General features: G+C 38.1%; 1 protein-coding gene across 1 annotated transcript in view; it reads left to right on the top strand.

Moving 5' to 3' along the window:
- Positions 1–1,767: 1,767 nt before the first annotated feature.
- stox1 (storkhead box 1) overlaps positions 1,768–16,607 on the top strand; it is a 30,924-nt gene continuing 16,084 nt past the window's right edge. Inside the window, exon 1 of the mRNA XM_024298008.2 lies at positions 1,768–2,341. Within this exon, the coding sequence (XP_024153776.1) occupies positions 2,011–2,341 (331 nt within the window). The 5' untranslated portion in view covers positions 1,768–2,010. The remainder of the gene's footprint in view (positions 2,342–16,607) is intronic.

Genomic DNA, 16,607 nt, shown 5'->3' with positions numbered 1-16,607 from the left:
AAACTTAAGATATTAGGTGTTACAGTTTGTCAGGGCAAATTCTGCTCAAAAAAAACAAAAAAAAAACTTAAGTTGACAGCATTAGCACTTTCAATGAGTAATGGATGTGTTATTTCCTGGAAGATAACAATGCCAGGATTTCCCTCCACAGATATGAATACGAATAATGTACAAGCCGAGGTGTAACATCATGTACTTGTTTAGTTTTAGCTAACAAAAAGTATCTTTATCATCTTTTTAATGGATTTGGGCCACATGGTGGCTAATACTCCATGGTTTGAATCCCAGCTGGGTCCTTTCTGTTTGCATGCTCCTCCAGTTTCCTTCCACAGTCCAAAAACATGCTTGGTAGGTTAATTGGTGATTCTAAATGGCCCCTAGGTGTGAATGTGAGTGTGTGGCCCTACAACAGACTGGAGACCTGTTCAGTTTGTACCCCACAGTTACTCAACAGTAGCCTGGTTGGCTCCAGTGGCCTTTGACCCTGAAAGGGATTAGGCTGGTTCTAAAGACGGATGGGTGGATTTATGATGGAAAAACAGAACTCTTCCTCAACTGGGAGCAATTTTACTTTATTTTTTATTAACTTCTTTTGCATTTCTCATCTAAATGCACAATATCTAAACTGTATTTTTAATGACAGATTCCATTAAAAGGTAATTGTATCCCCTTTTCATTTCTAGGCAAAACATAAACTCTTCTTGATCCAGACGGTAAACAATAAAATGCAAATTTTTCTTCAAGTAATTTTTAGCAATATTTGAAAACACCCCAAAATTCCCATCCTATAAATCAGATATTATATTTCGAAATTTAAATCTGGGGTTTTCAACACTTGTTTTTCTACTCTAGCGTGACTAAACATTTGTATCTTTTTGAATAATAACATCAAGTACGGAGCCCCTAAAGGGACATCAAAGTAAAAAAAGAAGAACAAACTGGTGCTCACGAGTTAAGCTGTATCCGAATGGTTTCCTTACTCCTACAGGTTCTCCCTACATGTGCAAGTGGAGAGATCTTCAGATTTGGACATTACTACAACTTGATGACATCATCCATAATCATCTATGTTGCTGCCAGCGCTTGGAAAATACGAAAACTCAATACTTCCATTTACGTCACTGCTGCTTTAAATGCTCCTACAATTGGAACAACGGAGAGGAACGAGGGTAGAGAGGCAATTCGGATTCAGCCATAGTATCTTGTGCTCACGGGATGGTATCTAGTGCACATTGGATAGAGTATGGTGCGCATGAGATAGTATCTGAGGCTCACGAGATAGTATCTAGTGTTCATGAGAAACAAATCAGTGCTCACCAGAAAACTTAAGTGGTCATTTGCACACAGGAGACCTTTTCAGAGTCCGTCACATGGTGGTTCACTTGCTGAGAAATCTGGTTCATTTTTTTTTTTTTTTTTTTTACATCAATGTTTCTTTAGGGGCTCCATAATTAATAACAATAAAAATAATACCTTTTTTGGACATGTTAGTAGCCTCCAGAGTGGATTGGTGAAGTTTAGGCTGAGTTCTATGGGGTTCCATGTGTGCCAAAAATGTTCACGTCTACTGTATGTCTTTGGTTCATTGTTTTTGTCTATGATCCACTGTTTGTGTCTACTGAACGCGTTATTTAACGTGTGTTTGTGTCTATGTAATTTTGACACAAATGGAACCCCATACACATATGTAATCCATCACTGTAAAAGACATTAGAGATCCCGAGTTTGGTTTTCAGGAGTTTTCCTTCAACTTTCACCTGTGGACGGTCGGTGGGAGGTCCACCTGTCCCGGCAGCATCTGCAGCTTGGTGAGCCCTCCTCCTCCTCCTCCTCCTCCTCCTCCGTCACACGTCTCCCTGGGAGCCGACCGGAGCGCACAGAGAGCCGCTGCTCCTTCACTGCAGGACGCAGGCGCGCGTTCGGAGGAATGCGTTTGGAGTTTTCTATGAGAAACTTACCGAACTCTTTCTGATCTGGACTCCTCTGCTGGAGTCGTCAAGGGCGGTCAGAATGGCTCAGCAGCAGAGACTCGTCCAGCTCAGCGCCGCCTCGCTCGCCGTCGTCTTCGGACCGGACGAGGAGAGTTTACGCGCCGGCGGAGGGAGCGCGAGCGCAAACGGCGCGAGCGGTCAGGAGATCTTTGCGGACTTTAAAGCGCAAAACCTGCGCAGCTTCTGGAATAAGAGACTGGTGAAGGCTATAGCTGAGGTGTGCTTTCAGGGATGGATGGAAAACCTGGTGCTTTTTGTTCAAGGGAACGCAAACAACCTGGAGGTGCTGAGGGAAGCGTGGATGCGCAGAGCTCTGAGATCCCCGAAGGGATTCATCATTAAGGCTGTCGGTACGTGAACTCATCACTGAATGAATGCTGTTCTGAGGTGTGCCACTAGACGGGGGGATAAATGTTAACAAAATAACATGTCAAAAACACCATATTTACTTTTGACACAAGAGGGTTCAGAAAATGTCTGTTTTAGACCAATTTTTCTATTATTTTTATGCTTTATTATGTAATTATATGTGTATTATTAGAACAAAATTTATTTTGAACATTTAAAAAACGCAAAAGCTCAATTTTAGTTCTAATTTGAAAATTTCCTTTGGCTAAAGTGACCTTAAGAGAGTCTTCATCACACCATAACTATTCACAGGGCGGTGTCTTCGACATGTCACCATTCTGGGAGAGGTTTCCTCTGTTTCAGGAGGTTCTTTAAACTGCAGGGCAACCCAAATTTCTGTTTCCTCAGTCCTTTTTTTGGCTGCAAAAAGTCCTAGAGGGAGCTGAAGAAATCTTGATCCTTTTGTTGTTTGCAAAACTGCTTGCAATTACTTGTAATTGATCCTTTTTCCTATATGTTTCCCTTTATCACAGCTTAAGTTGTGCAGAAACAAAAGAGCTGGAGCGGAAACCTTCCAGCACACGGGTGATCTCATGAGTTGTAAACGTCTGACAGAACTTAAGAGTTCAGGGGAAAATGACAACCGTGTGTTTAAGTTTCAATTGACATTTTTGGTCTAAACTTACCTTTCACTTCCACCTAAAATATTCTCTCCTGGATGTCATTTCTGCGTCTGTCTGTCAATCTTTTGACCCTGCAGACAAGTGAATGGAGGAATGCGAATGGGAGACCACACAGAGGGTGACCCTGGGGGGTGTGGAGGGAAAGGAGAGGCTGAAATGCCATCCTGCTGTGAGACAGACAGCCTGTGAGGCTAAAGCTTGGACCCGACACGCAAACAAACAGCAAATGGGCCAAAACGTGGTGCTGATCTTGTTATTCTGAGCTGTAAAAGCTGCAAACAAGCACTCTTGGGATAGGATTTGGATGAAAGTTGGGATCTCACGCTCTGTTTGTTTGAGCTTCACACCAGGAACTTCTTGGCAAACACCTCAGTGTGTAGACAAGCTGCTTTCCACTCCTTCTGAAAGTCAGACTCCGATCATCTTTTGATCTGTTGTAAAAGCGTTCCCCGTGGTCTTTTAATTTTAAGTCTTTAAAAAAAAAAAAAAAACTGTTGTTTTCTAGTTTTTGTAGTAGTTCAGTAGAAAGTGTTCTCTGAATTGTGGGCGGGACTGTTGGCACAGACCATTTCCCAACACCCACCTGTTTACACCAGGGGTTTCAAACGGGCGGCCCGAGGGCCATTTGTGGCCCCAAAGACAATATTTTTTAGCCCCCACTTCAATATGAAAGTTTAATGTTGGTGTGGACAGCAAGTTTTGTATGGACTTTGCTATGTGTGGAGCTGATGATCCAACCAATCATGGGGGGGTATATGGCTCTTGGGGGCGTGACATTGACCGGGCTTGAATCAAGGAAACTTTTAGGCATAATTTGACTTCTTCCCTTCCCCTCCATTTGAAGGGACAGTTTAAGTGCAAGTGTGTCCGGGATATATTTTTTTTAAATATAATGTACAAGCGGAGGGATATAAAGTCCTCCGTCTCGAGGGTAAACCATGTCACGCCAAGAAGCGCTTTTCTGCACGTGTCTGCGCTCTGTACCACAGAAGTTTACATTTAAATGTAAGTAATGACTTTTTGTTGGAGCATTACTTTTTAAAGTTATAAAACCGCTGTTGTTATGTAAATAAAAACGCTGGAAGCCAAAGCTAAAGCTAGCAAACCGGCAATTATGGATTACATCATCAAACTTAAGTGACGTCTGAATTATGAGACACTATTTTTTCATAGCCCTTCGTTTGGAGGGATAAGTGAAGGGGAAGGGAGAAGGGAAGGATTCGGATTGGGCCTTTTAGTGCAGGAAACCTGACACCTATGTCGTTATTTATTCATCAAAACTCCAGACAGAAATAAGACATCTCCACGCACGTCTCAAACAATCTTCACGGAGAATTCAGACGTCCATGAGCGCTTTCTGCTATTGCATGCTCGTGTTTGATCCTCACGAGCAGAAAAACTCATCGCGCGCAAGAGATTGAGTGAATTTCAGAGAGCGCCCGCAACATTTTGTCACGTGCACTCGTGCAGCTACTTTCTGCGCGCAAGTGAAAAATGACTTTTGGTAATCGGGGGTTGAGACAGAGGGTTGCGTTGAATCTCAGTGAGCGCACACGCATCACAGCTCACGCATGTGGAAGTAGACAGTCTCTCGCACGATGACTTTTTCTGATTAAACACGAGCGCATTGGAGCAGAAAGGTGGTCTCGAGGGGTCTGAATTGTCAGTGAGGAATGAGAAGATATCTTATTTCTGCATGGTGTTTTGACTAATAAATAATGCCATGTACCCCCTTCCCCAGCCTAAATTATATATATATATATATATATATATATATATATATATATATTAGAAAGTAACTATTTTCATGTAATTTTCTCAATACATGCAGCCAGTGTTGTATACGGTTCAATTTGTGCCAAAAATATAATCAAAACTAAATGGAAAAGTGAGTCAATTGTAACAATCTTGGTGATTTTTTTTCTATACTACAGTTTATAGACTTAAGAAAAATGCATTTTAAACTGTTGTCAATCAAATAATGAATAAGCTGCTCTGTATGGTTCATATGTCTGTAAATCTGACTGATGACGTCAGTGCCTCACCCACAGTGAACCTCACCACATGTCACCGCTTTGGTCCATTGTCTATGTCCAAGTTTATTGACTACTTGTTCGTGTCAATGTGCTATAGGCAATATCTATGCTTCTTTGAAGATTTCCTTTGTGATATTTCAGCTTGATTTATTCTTAAAACTTCGCATTTGCTTTTGTCGCTGGATCTGGTCGTCAGAAAAGTCCTTAGCAACAGTTGCTAGCATCTTTAGCTCTTGTTGTTCCACAGGACTCGCAGAAGATATTGCTTAGTAGTACATAGTCTATGGACTACGGCTCAGCCTCAGCCAGACTCTGCTTTAGGTAAATTGAGTTTGATTAGCCCTGGTTTACACACTCTCCTGCTAGCTCACAGCCCCAACATTAGCGGTGCAACAAAAATGGCGAGCAATATTTTAGCAATCCATTTTGAAGCAGATGAGGAAAACTGAGGCAGTGTATTCTCTATATCACAAATAAACTCTTTTTCAAGCAACATTTTTACTTCTGCTCCTGATTCAAAACAATTTGAAATACTCAGAAGCTTAATTTTCTTTATATGTCCTCCATTATCAGAAAAACGTGTCACAAAACATAATTTTCTTTACCAAATCCTTTGCTTCACTGTGATTTGTATGGAAATCAGAGCTGGCCGGCTGTCAAAGCCTAGTTTACTGCCTTCCTCGCTGAAGTCCGGTCAGCGGTGAATCACTGAGCCGACCGCAGCCGCTGCTCTGTTAGCAGAATTGATGTCCCCTGCTTTCATGGCCATTGAGGGCCCGTAGATGTCAGACGGGGATTGATATCAGGCACGGACTGAAAGCCTTGACATTGTCCTGAGATAAATATGTCATCCGGAAAACAGAAACGTTTTGACTTATGGGCTGCGGTGAGTTTCAAACAGCCCCGTTTCCTTTCCCAGGACGGAGCGAGGCTGCAACGTGTTATTACTACAGTAAAGTGTGTTTTTTGGGGGAGAATATAAGCAACTAATGCTGAGGTGAACTAAACCAGATGCGGTTGAACGAGATGACAGCATTGGAAGGGAGACAGATAAGTCATGACGAAGGCTTCAGACATGCAAACCAGCCTCTTAAATTTGAGGGAACTCCTGTCTGGATATCAGAGCTGAGTCTGCACAGGCAGATATGCAAGAAAGGAGGTGTGCAGGAGGGTGGGTGGGGGAAGGGGTTCATATATACAGGCTTTGGTTGTGGGAGTGGGCCCCCACTGGTACTAGGAGTGACCTCCCTGCTTCAAATCCTGGATGTCTGCAGGGTTTTTTTCTCATTATTCTCTGTTTACTTATCTCTCCGGCCAGCCTCAAAATCATGTCAGTAATGACCAGCGTGAGCAGAGTCAACATCCTTCTAAACTGACAGCTCTGATTGTACTGTGAGGAATCACTCTACGTGACCCTGTGGTGCATCATCAACCAGCATGTGGCGGCTCTGCTGGAATCAGGAAAAACAAATGTGTCTTTTTAAAGACCCACTCTGTTAAAAAGGATTTTTTGGTGTTTTAACCTGTTTTTGGAAGATTTTTATGAAAATTGAGGAAACTTACAACAATTTTGTACTAAGTAGAAGCAGTGCTGTCTATGTTTACTATTGTTAACACTGAATTTTACAAATAATTATAATTCAATTAGGGTCAATCTTGTCAAAGACATAGTATTACTTAGTATTTATTATGATTGCGTTGAAGCTAAAAAATAAATAGGGATATATGTGTTCTTCTATATAATGTGAGTTATTAGAGCTGATTTTTAACAATTATCGCAGTATCGCGATATCATCGATATCGTGATCCATGTATCACATCGTATCGTAAGGTATGATTCCCAGCCTTAGATCCAATATCGCTCACCACTTTTGTTGGACCACTAATGTTAGGTTGGGGTTTGAGGGGCCATAAGCTCGCAAGAGAACGTGTAAACATGATGATGGGAAGTGGGGGTGGGCTTACTTTATGTCAACTTTCGACAAATTTCCAAGTGAATTTCTAATAAATTTCTGCCACTATATAGAAAACCTCGAAAAAGACTGTTTTTTTTCTGATTTTGGCTAAAAAAGACATAATCATAATTGAAAAACCACCAGGAACGCTTTTACAATAAATCAAAAGATGATCGGAGGAGGATATTTATCTTTAAGATTTCATTTGATAAAAGTAATTTATGTTTTTCAGCAAAATACACAAACGTTTCACAGCATAAAAACATGAAAGGAAGCAAAAAAAAGATAGTTTTGGTCTTATAAAGAATTATTTCGCTAATTTATCCATCCGTTTGTCCTTTTCATAGTCCTCCTTTATTTAAATAGCTTTATCTGGATAAATGAAGGTACTAATACATGATTTATTCTCATTAAGTGACACATTCTTTCAGAATTTCTTCATTAATCTAAATAAATTATCTTTTTAAATCTGTGAAATCTCTTAAGTTTTGACCAGATCAAGCCTTCCAAAGGTTTTGAGTAAAAACCAGCCCATGCCAGGCTTCAGTTCTGGATGAAGCACTTCCTGTTTAATCTCTCTTTGTAGACGTTGGCTTGGCATGGCCAGCCGCGCCAGCGTCCAGGGGTCGACCCTGGGATTATTTATCCCAGCTGGCCTTGAAGCGGTTGGTAATCCCTCAGGAAATAGCAGAGAGAAGTCTCGGCTTTCCTTCGTGCCCGCAGTGCGGTGACGGGGTTTAGCATCATTTACAACCACTGCAATTTGTTAAATTACATTAGTGCATCTGTGGTCTGCTGTTCACCCAATCAAAGAGGGGTTTCTTCTCCACTGTGGCCTAATCACATGTTCAGTACACTACAAATTCTTTCATACAATGAGTTATTCACTTTTAGATTAATTTTAAATACAATTACTTTTGACAAAATAAGGAGAAAATCAAATAATGAAAAAACTCGAATGATTTGGATTATATAACCATCATTGGTTTAATCATTTTTATGGATTATTTGTGTAGCATTTTCAAACTGCTGGTTTATTTCTTCAGCCCAATTCTTTGGTTATTCATATTGGGATAAAGATATAGTTATATTCTACTTTTTGGAGCAACAGCAGTTTAACCTTGGAGTTGGGTTGAAACCTCAGTTATTTTTAGGATATATTCAGACCAGAAAAGTCTTTTGGTCCAGATCGAATCCTGAACCTTAAGCTTGGTCTATATTCAGACTTCCATCAGCCGGACGTTTCTGTTCTTAACCAAAGCGCTTAAACAAAACCAGGTGACTAAATATTTCTTTAGTCATTGGCCAGGAATTGTGAGGGCGGGGCAAAGCAACAAGAGAAAGAATAATCCTTGTCAGGATAGTTCACTTATTGAGACTTTATATTTCGCTGACCAATTTTGAACGTCTGTCTTAACATCATTTTTAATGATCCTGGTTTTAATAATCTCATTGTTGCTTCAGTACTGTGTTTACATCCTGTAATGCCCGGCTACGGTGGCTGTTATGGTCCAGTTGTTCCATTCCGAGCGTCTAGAGTGTTCATATTGAGGAAAACTCAGTTCGATTGGAAACAAACTGAGACCACCTCGAAAGATGGGTCTGAGAGTGGTTCCTGGTCCTGGACCAGGATCCGTTTGGGTGCATTCAGGCTGAAGATGTGTTCCGAATTAACGGGGGAACCAAGTCAATGATTATTTTAAGGGAACCATATAATAATTATGGAGTTTTTATAGTTGTGAATTAGCTTGCACACATACATGCACCTCTTAATTTATATTCTACAGCATTTTTTTTAATTTTCTACCCCAAAAGTGTTTTATTCTGTCAGTCTGAATCTATAACTGGAGGAATAAAGTAGAATTTCTCAATCGTAGCATCTACTTTGTTCTTTGTCAGCTGTTAGGTCCAAATGATCCCTGGTTTAAATACCCAGTTGGTAAGATCTCCATACAGATCGCTTTGCGTCTTTTGGAGTAACAGCTGAACTGAACTACAACCTCCCATGACCCTGAACCCAGTGATGCAAATAACGCCACACTGACATGTTTTCTAAGGTAACCGCTCACCGGAGAACAGCTCTCTGCCTGTGCAACCAGACGCTGTCAGATGTTCCCTGCATTATTCACAGCGTTGCTTTAGTCTTGATGAATCCATGAGGTGAAACGTTCATGGATTGTTGGTCAGTTGGTGTAATGAGGTGTCCTGCATCCTCTGTGACTTTTAAACTGAAGGAGGGCTTCTAATTACTCTCTCTAAGTTGTATTTTGTTTCTCCCACTGTGAGATTTTTGCTTTTTTTCTGAGCAGTACGTCTCATTTAACTCGCCATGGCACGAGGTAGAAAGGCATTCCTGAAGCCCTTCATTTTCTCCCTTTAGATCATTTCCCGATCTTGTAGCCTTGCAAGCCTCATTTATGCCCCTTTTCACTTGAAAGTGTGGTATTTTCACACAGGAGGTGTTGCCTTTCATAAGGAGACTCCATAGTAAATGCCTCAAAGCTGCACTAGTGGTCATAACTCCTCCAGATGTAATCTTATTAACCATGACACCCTCCAGCCAGGACTTACAAGCTTTTAAAGTTTCACCCCGTCCCAAGCAGCTGAGGTCAAAGGCTGCAGTTGTGATGCTAACAAGCTGCTCTAAAGTCTCAGAGGTTTTTTTTTATAGAAGGCAGACAGCTTTAAACAGGATCCAGGAGGTTTCTCTGCACAGGAAAAACTGAAGTCACACATTTTGAAAATTGTCTCACCAAGAATTCACATTTGAGGAAATAAAATGATTGTCAGTAAGACATATTTTCTTAAAATAAGATTATTTTGCTCTTTGAAAACTTTCTTTATATTTTTTTGTGCAAGACAGAAAATAAGACACATTTTCTTTAAATAACCCTGAGCAAAAAGAAGAGTACAAGTTCAAAGTGAGCTAGTATACTTGAAGTTTTTTTTATGTCCTTTCTACAGTATATGTTATAAATTTAAAATGCTCCAATTTAGTCTAAAAAAGTATACTTGCTATATTTCAACTTTTACTCAAGTATACTTATTAAAATAAACTTCAAGTGTACTACTTTTGCTATGTAAAAGGTAATAAACTAACTTAAGATTCAGTTTTTGTGGTGTGGGCAATTATTTTTTGCATGCAGGGCTTTGTGTTTCAAAGTTGTCTATTAGGTTTTGTTGGATAACATTATAAAACAAGATTAATTGGTACATTTTGAAGATGAAGCAAAACACAATCTGTTTTTTTCACTAGATAGATAATTAACATTTTTACCTCCCAACAACCTAGTTTTGATTTAATTTTGCTGAAATAAAATATTCAAGGTTAAAAGCAAAAAAAAAAAATCTTTAAAAATGTTTGAATATAACAAATTAATAAGTTAGTGAATTGATTCTACATTTCTAAGGAAAAAACAATTAAGTAAAGTAAAATAAAATTGATAAAAGTAAATATTTACATTTAAATGAGTCGATTTATTGAACATTCTCAAAAACATTAGTCAAATATTTAATCAAAATAATGGAAAAACTATTTAAGGTAGACATGATATCGAAAATATAATTAAAGTTTCTCGTTGTCTTAAATTCCTCCCTATTACCTAACTACTAGAAACTGGATTTTAAAACCAATTCAGACATCAAGCTCTCTACTTTTTTTAAACGACAAATACGGCGTCACAGATTTCATAAAGTAAAAACTTAAGAAATACGAGCATTTTACAAAAAAATATTTATGAATCCACTTTGTTCTGATGATGAAAATTTGGATGATTTATTAAAAAAATAAATACAAATTTTCACAAAAATTGTCCAAACGCAATGCATTGTGGTCTATATTTGCCAATCTAGTGAACATTCATGCACACTGGTTTATCGCACAGACTTATGGAGAATTTCTAGCACACTTGATTTTGGAATTTTAGATTCAGACAGCTCTACAGCACTATAGTCAGTCGTGAAGGAATTTGGACACAACCATAGAATAAAAAAATGGAGAAAACTCTTAGTGAAAGATCCAAAATGGCTGCCAAAATGTCCACATTTGTCAACAAACATTAGAATACTTTGTTCACCAGCTCAGTGGCCTTGTGGTAGAGTGTCCGCCCTGAGATTGGAAGGTTGTGGGTTCAAATCCCGGCCGAGTCACACCAAAGACTCTAAAAATGGGACCCAGTGCCTCCCTGCTTGGCACTCAGCACTAAGGAGTTGGACTGGGGGGTTAAACCACCAAATGGTTCCCGAGCGCGGCTGTGTCTGCAGCTCACCGCTCCCCCAGGGGATGGGTCAAATGCGGAGAACAAATTTCACACACCTAGGTGCGTGACAAATAGTGGGACTTTGACTTTAACTTATGATGCTATTAAGCCTAAAATAAATTAAGTTTTGCTAATGAAGTTTTCTTAAGAAAAAGAAACATTAGAATCTTGAGAAAACATGTTTTGAAATGATCCTCAGCTTTACAGATCTTATGATTTACCACGTGGCAGCAAAACAATCATGTCAAATAAACGTAATAAAAGTGGAATGAGACGGTGTGGAGCCAGCAGGGAAGCTGAAGTTACGAGAATGTTTATTAGACAGATGATTGGCCACAGAAAAGCCTGTAAGTGATTGCAGTTGGCAGTTACTCAAACCCCACATTCAACCAGAGTGCATGAATAAAATCTCAACAGATACAATAAGAGCAAAGCACAGCTGCTCGTTTGGGATTATTGTCTAAACTTAGCTTTACAATTCTGTTTTTGTTGGTGGAAATTCATGCATAAAAGATGTACTTTCACAAATATTTTCTATGTAATTTTGTCTGAAATGATCATAAATGTCAGCTTTAGCCTTTCATATGTGACCGTAGGCATGCTGCTCATCAGTCGTCCTGTGAATCAGACCCATCAGTCACTGCTGACCCAAACATTGGGCTCAATCTTGGAAGTGAAGCTACCAGCGCCAACAAAAACAGCAGAACCAGCAGCAGCTTGGATTTGCTTTCCACCCATTTTAGGTCCCATTGGGTCGACAAAAATCTTATTAAGTTTGTGTTTTCATAACTAATATGAGGGATTTTTCGATAAAGGATCATGTCTTTGTTTGATTAACCCGTTCAAATATCAAATTGTGGGTTATTTTAGTCTGTTATAATATTTAGAGATGCTTCCAGAAGTCATGCAGAGCAGCAGATGGGACTGACGTGATGGATCACACAACGGATGCTGGAGAGGAGCTCCTTGCTGGATTCTGGGATAATAAACACAGGAATCTGCCCCACCACCAGTCCGGTTAAACAGGAGGAAATGGACCTCATCTGCATTCGCTGCCTGCTCGCTCCTGATTAATGAGCACTGGAAACCCTCTTAGATTGCACGTATCTATGCTCTGGTGGGCGGCTGTCTGCATAGAAAAAGGCACGCAATTTCTGCCTTTTCAAACTTCATTTTAAGTGAAAAAGAGAGGTGCCACAGAAAATACACGTGCAGAATTTATGTTAAAATTTAAATTAATTAGTGAACTAATGAGATTAGCAGCAAACAGCAGCACAAATGCTGCTTTTTTTGTTTTGTTGTACAATATAGTTGCTGGTTGTTTTTGTCCACTCTTGAACAAACCCAGAGATAAACAGGAAACATCATCTCCTGTGATTCACAAAGATTTCCTTTAGGAAGAGGATTTTCCTGCTTTTTCTAGCGGGAGACCAAAGAAAACAGCATTTTCCCTTCAATAATATTATCACTTAAATCCAAATTATGTATATTTTTTGTTTACTAGGTCATCTGATGAATGTAAAACCACATTTGCAAATCAAAATTGTTACAAAAATACTGTTAAATAAAATTTTAGTTTTGTTTTGTCTGCTTATTGAAGCTTTTATACTTCAGGATTTTGCAGAAAATTAGTTTTAAAACCTTTTTCTTGTTTGGAACCGTCATGCTTTGAGGTAAAATGATTGAAGCCAAAAGTCTGTTAGTGACGTCTTAAGGGATTTTCTTTTGTTTTCTTTGCTCCATGTTTATATGCAGTAAATTACGACTGTCGTCTGTAAACCGCTCTGACAAGAAACAGAGTTTTTCCCCCCAAAAAAAAACAAAACAAAACACACAATTAAGTTTAGAAACAGGGCAGAAAAGTGACATTTCATACAGTCAGAGTGTTATAGAGATAATTCGATATACTGTCAGTATGCTGAAATACTCAATATTTTATGGTTTTGAGTTGAACACATTAGCAATGTAATATTTAAAGACCCACTCAGGTGAAAATAACGTTTTTTTATTTTTAATATGCTTTTGTGGCGTCATGGAGAACAAAAACAAACCAAAAAAAAGCTCAAAATTGCATTTATGAGTATTTCTTTATTCAAGTTGTTATGAATCATGAATACACAAAAAATGCAATTTGAAAAGGATTGTAGTTATGATGTAGGTGACCCAAGCAACCCGCTCCACTCCATTCCGATCCATCCAGTTGGAGACAAATAGATCCATGTACGTCTTTGTTTTCCTCATCTGAGCTGAAATCTGGCTCCAAACTGTACTGATGGATATTTCAGGTTTTGCTTCGCCATTTTTGTTGTACTAGTATGTTAGGTTGGGGCTGTAAGCTAGCAGGAGCGTGTAAACAGATGGATGATGGGAAGTGGGGGCGGGGTTGCTTTGCGCCAACAGTCCTGCCCACAATTCAGAGGTTAATTTCTAATGAACTCTGCAGAAACTATGTTCTACAAAACGATGCAGGGTTTTTTTTAATTTATTATAGCTAAAAACGGCATAATTACATTAAAAAATTACCGCAAACGCTTTCACAATAGATCAAAAGATTAATGGAGTGGGTCTTCAAATTGTTTTTTCTCCACATTTTAAGATATCTACTTGTGAATGAGTTCATGTAAATGTTTACTTTTTAAATTCTCAAATTAAATCTGTCATCTTCAGTAAATATTAGGGGTATAACGATTAATCAAATAATCGATTAATTGATTTATATTCCTACAATCCAGTCAGATCGATCTGTCCGTGGCAGAATAGAGTTACATCGACCTATACCATTAAATAATCATTTCAAAAAAAAAAAAATGGATTAAGACATAATCATTTTATTTTATTACAACGTAAAAATAACCAAGTGTCATGATGGCATCAAAAAATGATCATCATTACAGTCAAATGTGTGAAAACACTTTATATTTTGCAAAGATGTGAACATACATTGAATGTTCTAATAATGTTCAGTTTGTATTATTTTTATGTGGAAAATCAACAGAGGAATGAACTTTATGAAACTAAAATGTGACTGAATTTGCCATCAATTCTTGTTTACTTGTTTGTTATCTCAGTAAATCAGATCGTTCAAAATAAATCAAAAGTGATTCGAATCAAAAACCACAAAAATCGAATCGTTAGAGTTACTTGTTACACCCAAAGTATATATTAATTTGATTTCATTGCTTAACTTTAATTGCAGCTGTTATTATCTCCTGTAAAAACCTTTGCTTAAAATGAACTTATAAAGGATTAAAAATGTCATATATTAGTGAGTGAGCGTGAGAAACAAGGCACTTGGTGATCCACCAATGACAAAATACAAGACGTAATACAACCTGAGAGCTCCAAACGCTCCAGCATGAACTCTGGGCTTGAAGCTACAGGTGTGCTGAAACAGAGGTGGCACCTGCAGACTCTGGAGTCATGTTTAGGTCTATAAAAGCAGAAGAGAACCAGATACAGGGTGTGGTCCATTCAGTAAAAAGATGGGAAAATGCCGTGCTTTTAATGTGACTCTTTGCTTTGCTGTGCTGGTGTCACGTTACTAAATCATTCATGTGTTCTGTAAAGTAGATTTCGAAGTATTTAGTGAAGAACACAGTGTGAAATACAGTTACAGTTAGTCACGTTTTTTATATTAAACCTAAATAAATTCATTTTAAAATATGAAAAAGCTAAATGAAATGTAACATTTACCTGATAACTAATATACATTAAAATCTTAATAGAAAAAAAGTATTAATTATAGTCAATTATATCCCTGGTTTGATGTGCATCTTTTGACAAATATCTTGAAGGCTCTCTGTAACGCCCCTTCCCAAATATAGTATACTTTAGTTTGAAAGTTTACGTAAGTGTAGAAAAGTATATTTCCCAAGTGTACCAAGTACACTTATAAAGTATACTGGCAGTTTACTAAAAAGTATACTTCTTGGGACTAAATTGGCACACTTTAATTTATAAAAAGGTTACTCAAAGTAACCTTTCTGATATACTATTAGTTTACTGTTTTTAGACTACAGGTAATAAACTTCTACTGATAAGTGTATAAAAATACATTTTTAATATACTAAAAATATAACAAGAATACGTTTAATCCACTTTTAATGCTGTTTAAGAAAATGTTTAAGGACAGTGGCCAATATAGGCTAAACATTATTACACTTGCAGTATAATTCAAAGTATAATCCAAGTAAACTTAACATGAACTTGTAAAGTATATCTCTAATAAGTACTTAAAACGTAAACCAAAAGTATACTATCTTAATCTTAGTTTTAAGAAAGACTTTTGGTAAGGGGCACCACAACAGAACTAAACCTTAATGTTAACATTTTTGTCTGAAAAAAAAAAACTGCATCCACTGTTGTCAATTTTAAATATTTTTTAGGAAATAAGGTCAGACTCTGATTTCCTTCAAATCCAAAAACCCACTTGTGTAACATCTTGAGAAACCCAAAAAGCTGTGGTGTTTGAGGTAAAAGTACAGCAGGTACATTTAGGATTCCCCAGATTGAACAGCCAATCCTGTTGGGCTTGTACTTCTGTGACAATAGTAAAAAAAACCTTCAAATATCAGGTTTAACTAAATGTTTTCATCCAAATGTTATGCCAAATTGTTCTATTACGTAATTAAAGGTTTGTATTCACTCTGTTGTTTTCTTGTAGTTTAGAAGACATGTTTTTTTTTTCATTGTAGAGGTTTCCATGGTGATAGGAGTCAACACAACCCTGGCCCGTGTTTTTACTGAGCGGTTCTAGCTCATGAATACTCTTTTGTCACAATACTTTGGCTTTTCATCCTGACCTTCTCTTGTTGACTTTAACACGCCTCCCTGAAAAGTCTGTTTTCCTGGGCTGACGAAAGGTGTTTCAGACTAAAGTCACTCAAGAAAAAAATAAAGAAACAATCCAGATTTAACTATTCCCTATTTCTCTTTGCCCCCAATTAATATTTAAACACTTGCACTCTGAGTCACTCAATCATCAACAAGACTGATTTAATATTTAACCATTGGCTTCATTTTGGCTGAAATGTTGGTAGAATTGTAGGTAAACAATCAATGAAGCCATAAAATGGTCTGTCTTAACGTTTTACCGCATCCTGATGAGTTTTAGATGCATTCACAATTGTTTTCTTTAATTATAACGTGGTTTTAAAGGGACTTTAAGGACAGAAAACAGCAGTGCAGGTCTGCTTGTTGAAATGTTTGTCTTCTTGCTGCTTTCTGAACAGCTCTTTTCACCCAGTTTATTAGGCAATTTAGGTGCAACGCCCACATCTGTGTTTTCTACAGAAGTAAAGGACACAAACTCGTAAAGCAATTGCACACGCACAGA

The sequence above is a fragment of the Oryzias melastigma genome, linkage group LG15, assembly GCF_002922805.2.
Source record: "Oryzias melastigma strain HK-1 linkage group LG15, ASM292280v2, whole genome shotgun sequence".
Classification (NCBI taxonomy): domain Eukaryota; kingdom Metazoa; phylum Chordata; class Actinopteri; order Beloniformes; family Adrianichthyidae; genus Oryzias; species Oryzias melastigma.
This window is presented reverse-complemented; position numbering and strand designations above follow the sequence as displayed.